This window comes from Didymella exigua, assembly GCF_010094145.1.
Source record: "Didymella exigua CBS 183.55 unplaced genomic scaffold M421scaffold_19, whole genome shotgun sequence".
Taxonomy (NCBI): domain Eukaryota; kingdom Fungi; phylum Ascomycota; class Dothideomycetes; order Pleosporales; family Didymellaceae; genus Didymella; species Didymella exigua.
The window spans coordinates 154,160-171,105 of NW_022984793.1; the positions used below are offsets into that span (position 1 = coordinate 154,160).

Here is a 16,946-nt window from a genome sequence, read left to right on the forward strand (position 1 = left end):
CACTCACAGCTTCTGACAGTACGCACTCACAGCTTCTGACAGTACGCACTCACAGCTTCTGACAGTGCACACTCACAGCTTCTGACAGTACACACTCGCAATCCTGCCCTCCCAGCGCCCCAACCTCCGCCGCACATCCTTATACTTCCTAGAGCCAACCTCCAGCACCGCGCCCCCACCGGTGAAATCATTGACGCCACAGCCCTCCTCCCTGCCTTTTGTTAGCACACTTCTCTCTCCCCAACGCAGGCGACCTGCTGTCATTTCCACGTGTAAAAGCGCTGGGAACTCAGAACTTACTGGTAGAAATCACACTTCCGATCTTTCTCAACGCTCACGCTCTTGATCTTCCCGTCGAAACCGCCGGGTACGACGGAGATGTTGGTGCAGTAGTTGTTCGCGGGGATGAACGTCGATTCGCCCTTGGTGTTGGCGGACTTGAAGATGGTTGCTGCGCGGGCGTCGCTGGCGAGCACAGCGGCTGTGGGGCGTGCGCTCGCGAGGGCGCTGAGGCTGAGGATGGTTAGGACTGTGAGGTGCATTGTGGCTGTGGGTGGGTTGGGTGGTGTGGATGAGGGCTTGTGAGGTGGATGAGGGCTTGTGAGGTGGATGAGGGCTTGTGAGGTGGAAGTGGTGCTGGGCGGGGTGAGAAGTGTTCATATATCCGATGGTGCGTCTGAGTGTGGCGCGCTGACAAACGGTGGCGGGGGTGCAAGTGAAGGCCGTCTTGAAGAGCTACCCTCGCGTGCGCCGCAGCCCTTGCTTGGCTGGAAGACGGGATGCCATGGGGTTCCTGTGTGACCCTGCGCCGCCTGAGGGAGAGATTGTATGAAGCTCTCTGCCTGCAATGCAGAGTCAACGTGAGAATACTTGGAGTAATCGTCTACAGAGAAGCGAGATTTTCTGTACATGAGGTCAAAGCGAGCTGACTCGGTAAGCTAGTCTGCCTGGTTGACGATGTGGATTGCGCCCACCCAGCCCGCGAGAGTACCGCAAGTCTTCATTACGCGTCAACATATCTACAATAAGAGTCATCGCTTGAACGCCACAAAATATCATCACCTGCTCACAGTCCTGTCGTCACAACCCATCTACATTCTCTTCTCCCCTCTTGACTAGTCCATCGTCACTCGAACTTGCGCCGCTTCCGTCCGCAACGACAGCTTCGAGATCTTCTCCGCCTGGCTGAGCGGCTGTGCCCTTTGGTGGTTCCCCGACAACGACAATGGGCGAGAGTGCAGGGGCCGGGGTAGGTGCAGGCGCAGGCGCAGGCTCCTTTGCGGGTTCAGTGGACAACGCAGGTTCAGTGGAAAAAACAGGTTCAGCAGTTTTTGAAGGAGCAGCAGATGTTGCAGGTTCAACGGATTTAACAGGCTCATCCGCCAGCTCTGGCGGGGGACTCGAGGGCTGGCTCTTCTGCTTTGGCAGCGCTGTCGCAGGGCTCGCGTCCGGGTCTGCTGCTGCTGGTGGCGCAGCGCTGTTCGCAGGCGCAGAAGCGTTGCTGGTGGCGCTCGGAGAGGATTCTGGAGCTGTGATGATTTGAGGCTGCGGTGGGCGCGCGCGCAGGGCGGCGTTGGCGCCCTCGCCGACGGCGTTCATGTACATGTCCGCTACGAGCGATTAGTATGTCTCAACATGTGATATTCTTGGATCATGATGCAGGAAACGAGGATTGTATGTTGAAGAGACTATGAAAAGAAAACTTACGGTCGTTCATGGTGTTGCTCCTAACAGCCTTGTCCAACAGCCTCGTTAGCCTTGCCACTTCACTTCTCACGCTCACACTGTCATCGATGGCAATCTCATCATACCCATGCACCCCCTGCTGGATCCCCAACCACATGACCTCGCTGTTCTCCATCTCATCCACGACGCGATCAAGATCATCTCTGAACATTCTTGCCCGCATAGGCTGACCCCTGCTCTTCAAATACGCCACCAGGCCAGCGATAATAGTGTTCAGTGCGCCGAAGACGGTGATGAGAATGTGCGAAGACTCGGATGCGCCTAGCGCTGTGAGAGCTGCGCCGAGCACAACCTGGGTCAATAGGAGCGTGTTTGAGAGCGCGGCCGTGAAGAGATATGTTGCGTTTTGGGTGTTGCGTTTGTGTGTTGCGCGGCCGTACAGCGACCTGCTGAAGCCTGCGGGCTTTGGTGCGTTCTTCGGCCCATTGGAGGGCGGAACACCGACGAGCAGGCAGAATTCCTGGTGGATGTCGCGTTTGTGGCTGCTGCCGTTGCCAATGAAGTCCGAGTTGAGAAAGGGCAGGGGATTCCCGCCGAGCAGCGGAGTGCGCTCGTTGGTCATGGTAGGCATGTGTAACTCCACACCAAGGCTCAGGCTGCGACGGTCAGAGAACTGAGGTTTGAGCGGCGATCAAGATTGCGCGATTCGAAGATCTTGAAGCTGAGAGGAGGAAGCCGCTAGGGACGTAGCGTAGGGACTAGTGGGTAGTTCCCGTGCTAGCGGGTGAAAGCTTCGCGGTCTAGCTCGAGTGGTGTGCACAAGTTATGCAGCGATGTGTGCACACTCACCGCTGGTGATTGTCCCGAGGCTCGCAAGGTACTCATGTGAAGAGTCGCTCATGATGTTCGTGATGGCTGTAACGCAAGGGACGCGCCACATGGCTCTTGCCACTTTTGCGAATGACTGCTAGAAAAGTCACCTGGTAACACAAGGCTGGAACAACAGGTCATGTTGAGTGAGAAGTATCCAAACCTATATACAACAAAAACAACAAAGAACGCCTACTCTACCCATGACAGGCGGTCCGATTCGTGCAACGCTAATCGCAGATAAGATAAGATAAGAAGAGGCAGTGGCGAGGGTATGAAATGCTCGATATGCAAGATGCAAATGCCATGGTTGCGTGGGATGAAGGATATAGACGGAGGGGAGGGAGCAGCATGCGATCAGCTCGCGTCATCGTCAGGCTGCACCTCGAGACTGCGCAGACGCTGTGCCAGCAGACCAGCAGCCGGCGGCGAAGCCGGGCTGCCCAGAGGAGAGAAGGCGTTGCCTCCATAGCCAACATCGCCTCTGTTGAGCTTCTGGAAGGTCGCCTCCTGGTGGATAGTCGTATGTCCGAAACCAGGCGGGGGCGATGCGATCGGCGATCTGAAGGGTTTCTTTGTATCGATGTCCATTTGCTCGCGCGATACCGGACGCGACTCGATCGAGGCCAAGCGTGTAAGGTTGAAGGGTATAGGCTGTATAAGGGGAATGCTTGAGCCATAGTCGCCCGGTGTTGATGTAATTCGCGAGCCCCCAGTGAAACGTACGGCAGGCGGAGGTAGCTCAGGATTTTGTGCCAGACCATCCATCTGATCGTATATTTGCTGTGAGCTAGAAAGCGGCCAAGCGGCACTCTGGCGTCTGCAAGCTCTCTCAGCGATAGTCAAGGCATTCGGTGGCAGCGCGATCGTCGATTCGCGAGATGATTTATAGGTGCTGTACTTCGGCTCAGGCTGCTGGATCTCGTTGCGCAGTTTCTCCTTCCCGTCAGGTACTCGATTCGCAAAGACCACGCGAACGCTCTTGTACAAGTAGTAGCGGCCCTTTCCAGTGCAGCAGATGTGCAGGTGCACTAGGTATCGCAGTATCGGGCGATCTCTTGGATCATCTGAATTGCTCAGTGCAGCTTCAGGACGGTCTGTCCCCAAATTCTTACGCGATGACAGGGGCATGTCGATGATAGGTCCGGCCGAGTAGCTACGCTGGCGTATGAATGTCTTTTGACCAGGCTCCATATCTGAAATATCATATGGCACAAGGAACAGTTTCACCGCAGTCCTGTTAGGATTCTTGAGTACAATTTGAAGCTGGCCTTCCGCTGGGATACGGTAGCAGCCACCTGGCGGGGCCTTGGGTGAGGTCGACCTTCGTTTTCTCTTTTCTTTGCGCCGCAACTCCGCAGTCCCATTCTCTCCAGCGTGCTCATCGTCCAATCGCAGCCGGAAGTCGAGACTCTCTTGATCAGCAGTCTGAGCAGCCGCTCGCCTTTTGCGCTTACTGTTATCATGGACTTCGACAGGCGGGGCCAGAGAATGCTCAAGGTCGATAAGACCAACGTAAGGACTTGGCTCATTGTCAGAGATCTTGCCATTTCCTGTATTGTAGCTGTAAAATACAGCTGGAAAGGGAACCGTGACATGTGGAGGACATTTGAGGCTGGATTTACATTGCCCCCTGCCGAGTACGCCGATCTTAGCGACGAAGTCCAAGGGTCGCGATGGTGTCGTTGACATTCGACCACGAAGTATCGATTCCTCATACGAGCCTACCATGGGTGCATGTTGTAAGGGCGAGACATCCGAGATGGAGGGCCTGCGAGCGGCAAATGGTGTTTGCGGGCTAGAGTGCGGTTCGAACTGGCTAAGAGATGTGACCGATCGCCTAGGTTGATGTGCTTGGTAGGCAACGGTTCGTCCACGTCGCAGACGTCTGGCTGCAGGAGTACCGGCTGCAGACCTTGCCGTTTGTGTTGTCTGATATTGTTCGAAACAGTCCGGAGAAAAGGTATGCCGCCGGCTGCTACGCTCCGGACTTCTTGAGCCTCTTCTAGAGCTCGGTCGCGAGCTGGTGTCAAGATCCGTGTTGTTGATCTGCTGTACCAACGGGCTGGTTGGGGGCAGGAACGTGAACGAGGCCGAGGGCGACTGTGAGATTGCTCGAGCGCGCGATACATCGTAGTTGAGGGCATCATTAAACGCGTACAGCGCAGCGTTCCGGGATGGTGACACTGCAGCAGCAGGGAATGATCGGTTCCACGGGACGCTTGGCGAGGTGGCCAGGAAGGTAGAAGAAGATGAATCATTTGCCTCTGCGCCACCTTCACGCTCCCGGAAGTCTCCAGAGTGTAGGGCCGAGCGAGGTCGTGCAATCTCCAGCCCTGCTGATGCTTGGTCGAAGATCTGGTCAGGAGCGGATGTGCGTGATTCGTGAAGATCCTTGGAAGGTGACGTAGGCGTCTTTGGCCGATCTCGAGAGGGTGGTCGTGAGCACTGCAGGCTACGGTCGGTGTGGTTGCTAATCTGGGATCACATATGTCAGCTCCAAAGCTTCGAACGGAATCCCTGAATGCGGCATTTCCGGAATCACGAAAAGACAACTCACATCCTGGCGGAACTGCCACAGAGGGCTCTTCACTCGCTTGATCCTTTCGATAAGTCCGTTACGGTCTCGCGAGGTCGGTCGAGCCTCCTGGCTGACAGGCTCGTGTGTCGCACTGGAACCCAGTATACTCTCTAGAGACAAGCTACCTAACGACGAGGCGTCCTCGCTGGAATTTGTCGGTTCTTTGGGAAGCTCATCTGTCGATGTCTGAAGGGACGCAGTCCGCCAGGGCGGACTGTCATGAGGATCATGAAATATCGGCATATTTGAAACGACTTATGGCCGAAGACAACATAGGTACAGTATTTGACAAAGGTTCAATGTAGTGGTGAGGTAGTGAGGGTGTGACAAGCGTGACGAGAGCGTGGAGCACTGAGATGGCAGGGCAGGATCAAGCGGTTGGAGCACCTGCTGGCCCGGCGAATGACACAAGAAGGAAATCTCAATTCAAGTCAAGGGATGCGTTGGCTCCGGTGGCCGCCTCACCGTGCACGCGCCGAACAAACTTCAAGACGAGCTGTCGGGGGCAAGGTGCGGAGGTGATGGCGGCAGGGTCTTGACGGATGACGCGCTGTGATGCCGGACACAAAGGCAGGGTCGGCTGCTTCGATGAGTCTTATCGCCCGCTGATAGAGAAGCGGAGCTGCGGCCAGACCGGGTTTTGCCGTGGGTCTGGCTGCTGCGGGAAAGTCACACGACGAGAAACGGCCTCAGCATTTCTTGCAAAGACCTGGAGGCTCCCGCGATAACGCTCAGCTATCGAGGCGCACAAAGCGGGCGCTCTGTCCGCGGGCAAACTGATCGGTGGTCCTCGGCTCCTGCCTTATCGATTACAGTGCCAAGCCTGGAAAAGTTACGATCACGCTTTCCTCTCCAGTGTGTGGACGCATGCAAGAAAACACCGAGGCACGAAAACCTGTGAACATGGCGGAGAAACGAGCACATGACGGCGAGTCGACTGGACCTGTGAAGAAGCAGAAGAAAGGGTTCCAGATTGGTCCTGCTAATCTGCCCGACGGCACGCATAGGCGCAAAGGTATAGTTTTGTACTCTGCTGCTCACATTTGTATTATTGACAATTTTGCAGTGAAGAAGATCAAGGAGAACATTATTTACAAGGTGAAGCTCAAGAAGCAGTATGCCAAGCTGAAGGCTCAGGAGGAGGATTCAGAAGGTGCGCCGCGCAAATCTGTATACGAGCGCGAAGCAGAGGCCAATGTCGACAATGACGCGTCTCCCGAACCCGTACTAGAACCCACACTCGAACCCCACCCCGACCGCGTGAAGATGCTCGAAGAGCCCGAGAAGGAGATTCCAGTATCGTCCTTCGATCGACGGCAGAGGCGGCAACGGGCAGATCCGTTCCAGAAAGAGGCTGAGATTGCACGCAAGAAGAAGGAGCAAGCAGAAGCACGGCAGAAGGCACAAGAGGAAGCAGATAGCGAGCGCACAAAGAAAGTTGCTGAGCGTGAGCGCTTCAGAAAAGCCATGGCGAAGGCCAGAGGAGGCCCCAACGGGCAGAGGAAGCTTGGGCGGGAGAGCAAGGTCCTGCTGGAGAAGGCGCAGAGGCTCATGGGCAAATCTTGAGATTGATTTCAGATCGCCACGAAGCGCGCCAAACAGCATCGAGAAGCGGTCGGACACTGCGCGCATCGCCGACACACTCTGCGTGCATGGTAGCACTTGAGCTAGGCGCGCCGCTCCCCGCCATTTGAGACCGGCACAGTCTTGTGTACGCCTCCACGCTCCCTTGACATGCAATAACTGGCAGAGTCCTGAAATGCACGCATTAATGGACCCAAATGTGGTGTGCGAGCATGGTGGCACAGCCGTCACCGCTTTGTCGCTCGAGTCGGTAGCTCCTGCCGTCCTGTTTTGTTGCTTGACATCACATGCATACTTTGCATTAATGTGCGTCCTCGATACACTGGCGCACTGTCGAAGATCCAGCCATAATCGTAGCAATCAATCTGGGTTCGACAACGAGACAACATTTCGCACCCCAGCTCCGTCTTTCGTACCTGCAGCGAAAGACTTTGTCAATCGCTCCTGCCAAACATGATTACACTTGGCGAGCTTACTCGGCTCTCATTGTCCCAATACTACGGTCATACCCTACCATCACACGAATTACAAGGAACAGACTGCTTTGTCTTTCAGAAAATGGCGTCCCGTTCGTTCGCTGATTTTGCACACCTATGTCACTGCTTACGTGCGACGCTCTGATTAAGTTGCACAGCCTTCGTCTACACCGACCTTCCTCGCGTGCAAACAAATTTCAGCCTTGCCAGCGAGCAAACAAACGCCAGCAAGTTATTTGTTGAAGCGCTGCCGATATCTACGACGTCCCATCAGCCCTGTCTCGACGATTATCCTTGTGGTACAATCAGCTGACTACGCTTCCTGCACATACCGCCTCCAGCCTTACGGTGTATTGTACCGGTCAGAGTTTTACGCAGGTCTCCTCATACAATCAACGTTCACTTGCAGCGCTATCGGGCCAAGATCTAGAGCCGCGAGTCGGTCCACAAGCCAAGACCGCATATGCTTGTTGTAACGCACCACCGTGATATCCAATCGCAATCGGAAGTTTCCACGATAACTGCTTCAAACAAGGATGATGCATATTCTGTATTGGCGATCGACCTTCTACGACGTACATGACGCTTCACCGGCGGGCCTCGCGGCCTCGGAATGGTCGACTTACATCGTCCATCATGGAACATCTGGATCACAATTCCAGATTTCTCCATACCATGTCGACTGCTTCATAGAACAGTTCTCCCGCGGGTACTCCAGCTGATCACTCTGAACGACTTCATCCTCCACACATTCTTCATATGTGCTATTCGTTGATCGTCAGGAATTTCCGAGACCACTGCTTCATCTACATAACCCCAAACTGTTCTGATACTTCACAGACCCTTCGCAGCCTCCAAAATCATGGCTGACCGGCAGCTTCGACGATGGACATCGGCTGAAGACCAAATTCTACGAGATCAAGTCGATACTCAACAAGCACAAGGCGTCGGTAGGGACTGGTGCCAAGTTGCCTCCGCCCTTCCAGGACGGTCAAACAAAGACTGTCGCAAGAGATGGCACAACTCAGTCGCTGAAGGCTTGAGAAAGGGCCAATGGTCAAAATCGGAAGATCAGTCGCTGACCCATGGTGTCCACCTCTATGCATCGCAGTGGACAAAGGTGGCTACTTGCGTTGATACACGGAGTGCTGATCAGTGCGCGAAACGGTGGCAGCAGTCTCTCGATCCCCGCCTTGACCGTAGCGAGTGGCGCAAGAACGAGGACGATGACCTGCTTGCGGCTGTTGAGCGCCTTGGTCGACATTGGAAGGACATACAGGAGCAATACCTGCCTCACCGGTCGAAGAATTGCGCCAAGAATCGTTATGCAGTTCTGGCGCGAAGGAATGCTACACAGACAATACCATACGACGACAGTGTTGAAGGCTCTTCATCCGATCCTGACACGCCGTTATTGTTCGGATCTACTTCAGCACCGCCTTTGTACAATCTCACACAAACGTCATACGAAGGAGCTCAGTATTTATACGCAAGCGATCATGGTATGATGCCCACATGGTCCGAAATCCGCGACCCGAACGAGCTCCTGGCTGCAGGCTACCCTGGTTCTTCTACGCATCCCTCGTTCTATCCAATTCAAGTACTTCTAAGCAACGAGGATGACTGGAGCTATACTCATGCGGCAGTGGACATGCAACAATCCTTGCAATACCCTATTGCCCCGCCTATGCAGTTCCACACCCATGCGTTCCCAGCACAACAACAGCCTCAGAGCCCCACAGCGAGGACATACGCAATATCGATGGCACAAGCAAGCAATCACTATGTATCATCGGCAGGTTCGACAAGGCAGCCTCCGCAGCAAGGACGTCATGGTCGATACCAAGAAGACAGTGCGCCGTTGGGTTGGCCCGAACAGTAACCAGAAATTCTTTCAGGTGAATATCATGCACATTAGTACAGCGGAAGTTGAAATGCCTTGATACCATTCTCGCATGTATCAGAACGTCGTATTCACGTGATATATCCTATCCTGATTGGGCGATCTCCATATTGGCGGGCTTAGCGCAGGTATACCAGAAGCCCTCGGGCGGCCATGGACACTTCTTCATCATCCACTCCGCTAACTATGTCCCAAGACCTCACTCCGCTGTATCTATAATTTTTTCCTTCTCTTCCTTCAAAGCCAAGAGCTTCACACGTGATGTGCGGCTCAGCTTCTTTTCGATGCGCTGCGACTCTATCGCATGTCCAGCTCTTCTACCTCTCAAAAGTTTCACACATCAGTCGATGTATTCTCCCGGCTAAACGAGCTTCAAGACGACATCTGCTTGAGCGGCAAGCGCTTTTGCTACCTCACTTTTGTCAAAGTCTCTCCAAAGCGTTCACAGTTTGAGTAATGTCTTCTGCTTGAGAAGCTGTGGACTGATGCGGTATATCTTTGTCCTGTGGTGTCATATTTATTAGGGTATAACGCGCTTGCACGAGATTGAGCGTGGAAGATAATATGGATGGCTACGCATGTGCTCCCGGGCTCAAAATCTCTTTTTTGTCACTGTCGAACTGTCGAATGGGAGACTATGCTCGCATTCAGGTCTCAAAAATTTCAGTGGCAAATGCTTTCCTTGCACTTTCCATTGAATTCAGCACACATTCCTCTGTCTTCAAGGGCAATTGCACGCATGTGTAAGTCTTTCAGTCGCCTGGTGTGCCCGTCAAATTCCTCGATCAGGGGAACAATGTTTGTGACTCTGTATGATCCTAGGAAATTGTTGCCGCCAGTTTATGTGAAAGCCTCTGTGTTTTCAAATGCCTTTCGCCAGAATAAATGTCAGCTTTTCGCCCCAACCTGGTCATCGAATTGATCCTTAAGCTGAGCTGCTACCTGACTCCAAGGGGTTTACCGAGATTATCTATGGCCACGCTCCTGCTGCTCAATTGTGGGATCTTTTAACGCGGAACTAGTGGGCTTAGTTGAGCTGTTGCGGGTACATATAACCTCAGAACGTCATCTCTGGGGTTTGTATTACGTTGAAAGTCGAAAGAGAATCAAAAGTACCTGAATTCTGTCTGTAGCTCCTGCTCTATTTCCTTCATCCGAAATCACTCAGCAGCGTGTACATGTGCGACTTCGAATATTTGCTAAAACAAAGATGCTCTGGCAACGTATGCTCTCCTGTTGGTTGAGCAATAGAAATTAAACCACGATCCTCTCATGCCCTTATTCCTTCGGATTGAGCTGCACACAGAATTTAAAGACGCTTTGCAGCTGCTATCTCTCCAACCCACTGGGTTCTGCAGATCGATAGAAAGAATTACGGGCTCCTTGCAATGTTGCCGCGTTCGAGGGGAACATTAGAGACTGATATGCCTTTTCGAGTGTTCAAAGCGTATCCTTGAATTTTCCATATGTCTTAGAGCGGTTTCTGTTGCGGTGCAAGTCGGTCCGACAGGCCTTGATCGTCACCTCTGTTGACTACCTTGGACTAGCACGTCTCAGAGCATGTGTATATGGTCGGCTCCTAGCTAGCAAGCAACTCAGCACAGTTTCCATCGACTATACAGCGGCTATGTCTGCCGCAACAGTTTCTTACGTAACAACAATTAAGGTGCGTTGCAGCGTTCATGGGTTTAGAGACAGTCAAATCTATATCGGCAGTAGACGCGACAAGAACGAGCCACTGCCTTAGACTATGACACCTCTCTTTAGCAGTCCAACCCCACTCTTCAGACCTACTTGAAAGTTTGCTTTGGTCGTCAACAGGATTGGCTCACAGCTTCATGTCCCTGTAGTCCTAATCTTCCAACCAGAAGACGGGGCGGTATGAATGATGTCATCGTTCTGTCCGGTTCGAAATGGCTCAAACAGAAAGAGAAATGGCACAGTCCCCGTAGTTTGAAACGCAATCTGACGAGCGCTTATTTCGCTTTCTGATGTTGTCGAATATGTTATAGCCACTATTGAGCCCCCTCTAAAAACATGTAACCACGTGGCTCAGGTCACATGATATCCTGTTGTAGCAGGCACTGCCCGGTGGGCAAGTGCACTTACCTGAGAGCTGAGAGCTTGTGTAACACGACAACACACAACACAAGAACACACAACACGACAACACACAATACGACAACAGATAGCAATACAATTGTTGATCACAGTCTCGGACCGACACTGCTCACGCAGTTACAAAACAAAATCTGAACTGGCTTTCTTTTGCTCCCTTTTCACAGCGACACATTCAAATACATTATTCCAAAACAATGAATAATAACTCCGATGCAGTTTTTCTCCCTTCTTTGAAACATCTGAAAATGTTCAGATTACGGACATGTCTCCCTGAGTTACCAGTGTCTCATATTTCAATACCAACGACATCGTTTACGCCAGTTCATTGGAAGAAGCAATCTACTGCGATGCATTCAATAATGACAGCGGCCTCGAGTTCTTGAGTGGGAAGCTTCAGCACGAATCTTGATCACCTTCAACACACTTCAGAAGCTCACATATACTAAATGCGTACATTGTGAGAAAAGTAAAAGTTCACTCTATTCGTCTCTGCGGTAAAGCACAATAGATAGAAAGCCAGCTAAAGCTCTTTTCAGCCCCGGCGCAATAAAACCGGAGCATAGAATCCAAACGAATCGCACACTCAGAACTGATCGATGAAGCTTCTAAGAGCACCAATGCGAGCATACACACCAGGAAAAGCAGCAAGTGCACATCCAGTACCCCAGCTGACAGCACCGATCAGGGTGCCAGTGCTAGCGTCAACGATAGGACCACCGGAGTCACCCTGGCAGGAGTCCTTGCCGCCAGCATCGAGACCGGCACAGAACATGTTTGTGGTGACGTCCTTGGGTGGCGTGTCCAAGAGGTAATCGGCGATGCACTGAGCGCGGCTAACGATAGGAACGTCGACCTTGCGAAGGTTGACGGTTGATTCCGCAGAGTTCTGGGTTGCACCCCTGCGAGACGTTAGCTGTGGTGGTGGGAAGATGAACTGGGTACGTACCAGCCAGCGGTCCTAGCTACTGTGTTGACGGCAGGGTCGGAACCTGAGGCAGCCAGAATGGCGTATTTGATGGTAGAGCTCTCGGGAATGGCAGTGCGGAGCTTCAGAATCGCAACATCCTTATCGACAGTGTCGGCGTTGTATTCGGGGTGGACATGGAGCGAAGCCACTGAAGATGTAACGCCACCGGAATTGCGGTTCTAGCAAAGCGTTAAGTACTTACATGCAGATGTCAGTGAAGGACCTACCAGTGAGCCAGCGCGAATAGTGAGACCGGTGGTGGTTTGGCCATCAGCGCAATGAGCGGCAGTCAGAACAGTAGTTGAATCCAGGAGAGAGCCACCGCAGAAGTGGGCACCATTCTTCTGCAGGCTGATGATGAATGGAAAGTCGCCAGCTACGGCAGGAACGCCACCAACGATGTCGGCAGTATCGGTCTCGTCCCATTGAGCGACAGGCGCGGCAGAGACGATGGAGAGGGCGGCAAGACCGACGATGAAGGATCTGGCGCTCATGGTGGTTATATGGGCTGAACTCGCTGAATGTAGACTGGAGGCTGGTCGGACTGAAGAGTTGCGAGTGCTGATGCTCTAAGCCGGTGACAGTCTGTCGTACTTATATTCTGTATGACAGCTTGGATACAAGTGGTAGCGGTTACCGTGACCTTCCAATCTCGTCCATATTAACAATACGATGTTCGACCATTCTCCTGGCAGGATGTCCTTCCAGTTGGGGACCACCAAGGCTTGGTGGAGTCGTGTGGTTGTTTGACTTGCAGACTACGGAAAGGATCTGCTAAAGCATAGATCCGCAGAAGTACCGCTGCTTGGCGAGACGGGAAGGTACCGTCTTGAATCCACCTCCGTTGAGGTAGTTTGTAGCTTGCGTCGGGTCGTAAAGGCGTCGTCGAATGGCACAAGCGGGGCAAGACTGGAGTTTGATGGGTTGCTACGTTACCAAACATCAAAACTGCCCATGCCGAAACTGAAAGCAGCATTTGATTTGATCCCTGCGAAAGCTGTACCGACAATAAGTTGCTCAAACGGCAATCGTTTAAAGCTGGATCAGCCGGGATGACCAGGGTACTAAGGTGCACGACGAGGCTCTCGTATTCTCCGATGTACGCTTGCCGAACCTGGTAGCGTCGCGCATCTATCTCACCCAGCGCTGAACTCATCAGTGCATGGGTGGTCCACCGCGGAGCTTGGCATATCGATAGGGACCGCGTAATATCGCAGTCAAGCCATTCTCGGGGTGCAGTTCCATGGCGGGGCCTCCCGTAACGTTTGACATGATGGCGAAGCCGCGCGTACTAGTCCCAGACAAGAAGTTTGTATGAACGCCAAGCGACCTCGTGAAATTGCCGATTCGCGTGCACCAATGGCCTCGGAGCCCCTGGAGACGTCGCAATGTATGCTTTGACACTGTCGTATTAGTGGGTGAACGCTGCTGGGAAAGGGAGGTGCTCACATGAGTGCCTGAAACACACCAAGTCCACATTCAGTGCGACTTTGCGTCATCTTGCCCATTATCACATTTTTCTCCCAGTTCGGCTCTGTCCCCCAGTGCTCGTACTTAACCAGCTTGGGGCCTTTCTTCTTCCACTCCCGCTCCGTGTTGACACTGATCTGGATGTTGCGATCGATTGAGTGCATGATATCGAAATGCAAATGCTTTGGTATCTCTTTATGCGCTCTTCAGCTCCTCCATCCTCTCTGTCAACGACTCCCAACCCTTACTATCCTCCCACGCCTCCTTCCCCTTACCCATCACACTCCTAATCGCGCTTCTCGCCTTGAACTTCCAGTCCTTCGCAACCAGCTCTCCGCTTCCGGCAGCCAAGCCTTCAGTCCTTTCCCTTGGGCCAAGCGTTTCGTACGCGTCCACAAGGTCAATGGTCTGCTGCGCAACCGCAGTCCACACCTTCTCATCCTGATCTTCCCACTTCGGCTGTGACATGACTGCGCGCCACGCCTTCTCGTGGCATTCGAGTGCCGAGGTGGGGCGACCGCTGTGCATGTACAGCGTCGCGAGCACCGCCCAAAGCTTAGGGCTGAAAGTGATGAGCGGCTTGATGTGCTTCTCGACAAGCTCGTTGACGAGACGAGGGAGACCCGGCGCACTCAGGTCAAGGCCTGAGTCAGGCTTTGATTGCACCAGGTGCTTGATCAGCAGATCGAGAATCTCGTCGTCCACGCATTTCTCGCCGTCTGTGGAGCCGCGCATCTCGCAGATGCGGCGTTGTGCGGAGACGATGTCTGAGTAGCTGGGTGGCTTCGTGGATGCGGCGACCATCAGGACGTTGGACCAGATGCGGTAGTTGTCGTGCTTTAGTGCTGCGGCGCGTTTGAAGGCCTTGAGTGCGTCTGTACGCGGGTGTGACGTTACCTTGCCTTCTACTGCCTCCTCTTCTGGTGTTCGCGTCTTGGGTCGTAAGTGGAGGAGCGATGCGGCGAGATTGGACCAGGCCTCCGCGTCTTGCTCATCCAGCTGTACGCAGCGGCTGAATGCTTCCACGGCGTTCTTGAACTTTTGAAGCTCGAGGTAGGCACAGCCAAGCGCGAACCAAGCGGGGTGGTTCAGCGCGTTGCATTTGATGGCGAGCTGGTACGCTTCCGCGGCCTTTTCGTAGTCGCGCTGAACGATGTAACGTTGGCCGAGAGAGCGTTGCGCGCGGGCGTAGCGCTTACCGGAGACTTCCCAGGCCCTCTCATACATGGACAAGTCGCTGTCGAGATCACCGAGGATGCAGTAGAATCGAGGGGCCTCCGCAGGGGGTGGATCGCGGGGAGCACCCTCCCATGTCTCCGAGTCAAGATCTGCGATTACATCGTCTCCAGACGTCGCATGGAAAAGCTGCCTTCGGATCATCCTGCGAGCCTTTTCTTCTTTCTCTGTTGCTGCGTAGCAGAGCGCTGCTTCAGCCCACATCTCCAGACGTTCGTATATGTCAAGTGCGGATCTGAGACCGCCAATGTGCACCCATCTCGCAGCAAGTTCAGCCTCCAACTCCCATCTCGACGGCGAGCAGACTGCAAATATGTAGCGTAGTCGATCTTCCACGGATGCTGATTCACCCTCTTTCGCTCCAGGCAGGAAAGCTGTGACCTTCTCATCCGTCTCTGCGTCAGAGGTCGCTTTACCAGACGTCTCGGCAATGACCTGATCGACAAGCGCTTGGAGTTGCAGAAGACCGCGCTCCATTGTCCTTGTTTTGTAGCCCTCCATCCTACTGCGGACCAGCAAGGCATGGGTGTAGATCTGCCAATTCGAGCTACCGCCCTCAAGCACGCGCTCAGCATAGGGCATTGTCTGCTCTCTGGTAATGCCATCAGCTGGATTGGTGTTCTTAATACTCTCGGCCAGCGAAAGCAAGATGACCGAATCTAGAGGCTCCAGAAGCGGCTGGCTCGCAGGATCCAGCTCGGCGAGGCTGGGCGGGAGCTTTGACCCCTCCTTAATATCCATTGATGCAACCTTCTCAGTGAACTGGATCGTCTCATGGAGTGTGTCGTCATTCAGGTCCAGAGCCTTCGGTCCTGGCGCCTCCGTAGCTGCGGTTTTCGAGCCTTTCTCCGCGCTCTTGGCCAGTACAAGAAGTTGGCTTGTATCTTTCTGCTGAAACTTCGTCCTCTTTCCCATCAGACCAGTCAAGGCAAATTCAAACTTGCGCTCAGCAGTCGCTTGTTCCAGGTCAGCCTTTGCTTGCTTGTCCAGGCCATGGTGCGTGTGTACCGCCGCGCGCTCGAGCAGGAAATTTGAATGCAGATCCGGAATCTTTTCGTCGTCTCCAGCATCTTTGACGAGCTTCTCAACATCCTTCAGATCATCGTAGATGGTAGTCTGCAAGCTCGGCGCCGGCTCACTAAGCAGCCTCTGATAGGTGAAGCTAACCCTCAATCTCGCCCACACCGACAGCGGAATGAACTTCTGAAACACCGGATTGATCAAGATGGTATCCGCGAGACAAAGAAGTTCGATATTTGGAGTCAGCTTGTACGCTGCGATGCCGTCCAAGCTCAAAGAGGCGATCAGGTCTTGCTGAATCTTGCGAACGGCAGTGGAATCCCTGGATACATCTTTGGTGAACAGAAGTTCAGCCGGCTTGAACGATAGCGGTGGTCCGGTGACGGTTGATTGCACAAAAGCATTCAGTGATGCGACTGCGACCGCCCAGAGCAGATGTACACGATACTGCAAGGTTTCCTTTATCGGCGTGTCCTTCTCTTCACTCCTGAATGGGAACAACAAGCCAAGTCGATGAAAGATGTAGTCGCTCCAGATTGTGAAGTTCTCCCTCTTGACTCCCTTGGTGGCATCATTGTCCTGGTGTCCAAGTAAAATCTGAACCTCCAGGAGCTGACTAAGCGTGGGCAGGTCGGCAGTTTCTGTCGCCCTGAGAACGTCATGTAGAACAGCGGCAAGCTCGTCCGGCAATGTTGTGCGGAAGAACTGTAGTAAAACGTCCCCCATTCTGGCTACTTATCGATTGCGAGGTGTCGTTGCGGGGTGTTCTCGAATTTTGTTCCAAGATGCTCGGTGGAGAATGTTGCAATTTAGCGCCGACACTAGTTGGCATTAATTACGAAGGTGCTAGCAAGTGGAACCTGACAATTCAGCCCTACCAGGCAGCATGACATCTGCAGCCGCCCTTTCAAGCATCTCTCGGAACATGACACATTTCCGAGTCAGAAGCAGTAATTTTCATGACCTGCTGATCATTATACACCTCTAGAATTCATGCACTGAAAAGCCAAACCCCGAAAAGCCATATACCGA

At 53.3% G+C, this 16,946-nt stretch overlaps 8 protein-coding genes across 8 annotated transcripts in view; 2 read left to right on the forward strand and 6 right to left on the reverse strand.

The window, feature by feature from the left end:
* The window catches only part of M421DRAFT_422176 (uncharacterized protein), a 1,003-nt gene extending 225 nt beyond the window's left edge, over nt 1–778 (reverse strand). Inside the window, exons 1-2 of the mRNA XM_033593079.1 lie at nt 301–778; nt 8–211 (exon numbers count right to left, since the gene is read on the reverse strand). Coding sequence (XP_033447192.1) covers nt 73–211; nt 301–542 — 381 coding nt within the window. The 5' untranslated portion in view covers nt 543–778 and the 3' untranslated portion in view covers nt 8–72. The remainder of the gene's footprint in view (nt 1–7; nt 212–300) is intronic.
* Nucleotides 779–1,422: 644 nt separating this feature from the next.
* On the reverse strand, nt 1,423–2,218 carry M421DRAFT_41423 (uncharacterized protein; the record flags this gene model as incomplete). Its single annotated transcript, XM_033590473.1, has 2 exons — nt 1,423–1,610; nt 1,708–2,218. Coding segments are annotated over 2 exons (699 nt in total), but the record flags the coding sequence as incomplete, so codon positions are not given.
* Nucleotides 2,219–2,913: 695 nt separating this feature from the next.
* Nucleotides 2,914–5,380, reverse strand: M421DRAFT_6507 (uncharacterized protein; the record flags this gene model as incomplete). The annotated part of the gene is made up of 2 exons (XM_033596214.1): nt 2,914–5,034; nt 5,117–5,380. 2 exons carry the CDS (start codon nt 5,378–5,380, stop codon nt 2,914–2,916), a joined length of 2,385 nt encoding a protein of 794 aa, XP_033447194.1.
* Nucleotides 5,381–6,040: 660 nt separating this feature from the next.
* Nucleotides 6,041–6,703, forward strand: M421DRAFT_6508 (uncharacterized protein; the record flags this gene model as incomplete). Its single annotated transcript, XM_033596216.1, has 2 exons — nt 6,041–6,152; nt 6,204–6,703. The coding sequence occupies 2 exons, from the start codon at nt 6,041–6,043 to the stop codon at nt 6,701–6,703; spliced, it is 612 nt and encodes a 203-aa protein (XP_033447195.1).
* Nucleotides 6,704–8,059: 1,356 nt separating this feature from the next.
* On the forward strand, nt 8,060–8,521 carry M421DRAFT_66466 (uncharacterized protein; the record flags this gene model as incomplete). The annotated part of the gene is made up of 1 exon (XM_033596324.1): nt 8,060–8,521. A coding segment is annotated over one exon (462 nt), but the record flags the coding sequence as incomplete, so codon positions are not given.
* A 3,051-nt stretch (nt 8,522–11,572) lies between these two features.
* M421DRAFT_187307 (trypsin-domain-containing protein) lies at nt 11,573–12,765 on the reverse strand. Its single transcript, XM_033587957.1, has 3 exons — nt 12,416–12,765; nt 12,168–12,367; nt 11,573–12,120 (listed from the first exon to the last, which is right to left on the reverse strand). Exons 1-3 carry the CDS (start codon nt 12,680–12,682, stop codon nt 11,805–11,807), a joined length of 783 nt encoding a protein of 260 aa, XP_033447197.1. The 5' UTR covers nt 12,683–12,765; the 3' UTR covers nt 11,573–11,804.
* Nucleotides 12,766–13,575, reverse strand: M421DRAFT_187306 (uncharacterized protein). Its single transcript, XM_033587956.1, has one exon. The coding sequence runs from the start codon at nt 13,342–13,344 to the stop codon at nt 12,850–12,852; it is 495 nt and encodes a 164-aa protein (XP_033447198.1). The 5' UTR covers nt 13,345–13,575; the 3' UTR covers nt 12,766–12,849.
* M421DRAFT_187357 (TPR-like protein) lies at nt 13,576–16,829 on the reverse strand. Its single transcript, XM_033587958.1, has 2 exons — nt 13,638–16,829; nt 13,576–13,591 (listed from the first exon to the last, which is right to left on the reverse strand). Exon 1 carries the CDS (start codon nt 16,638–16,640, stop codon nt 13,854–13,856), a length of 2,787 nt encoding a protein of 928 aa, XP_033447199.1. The 5' UTR covers nt 16,641–16,829; the 3' UTR covers nt 13,576–13,591; nt 13,638–13,853.
* Nucleotides 16,830–16,946: the final 117 nt, after the last annotated feature.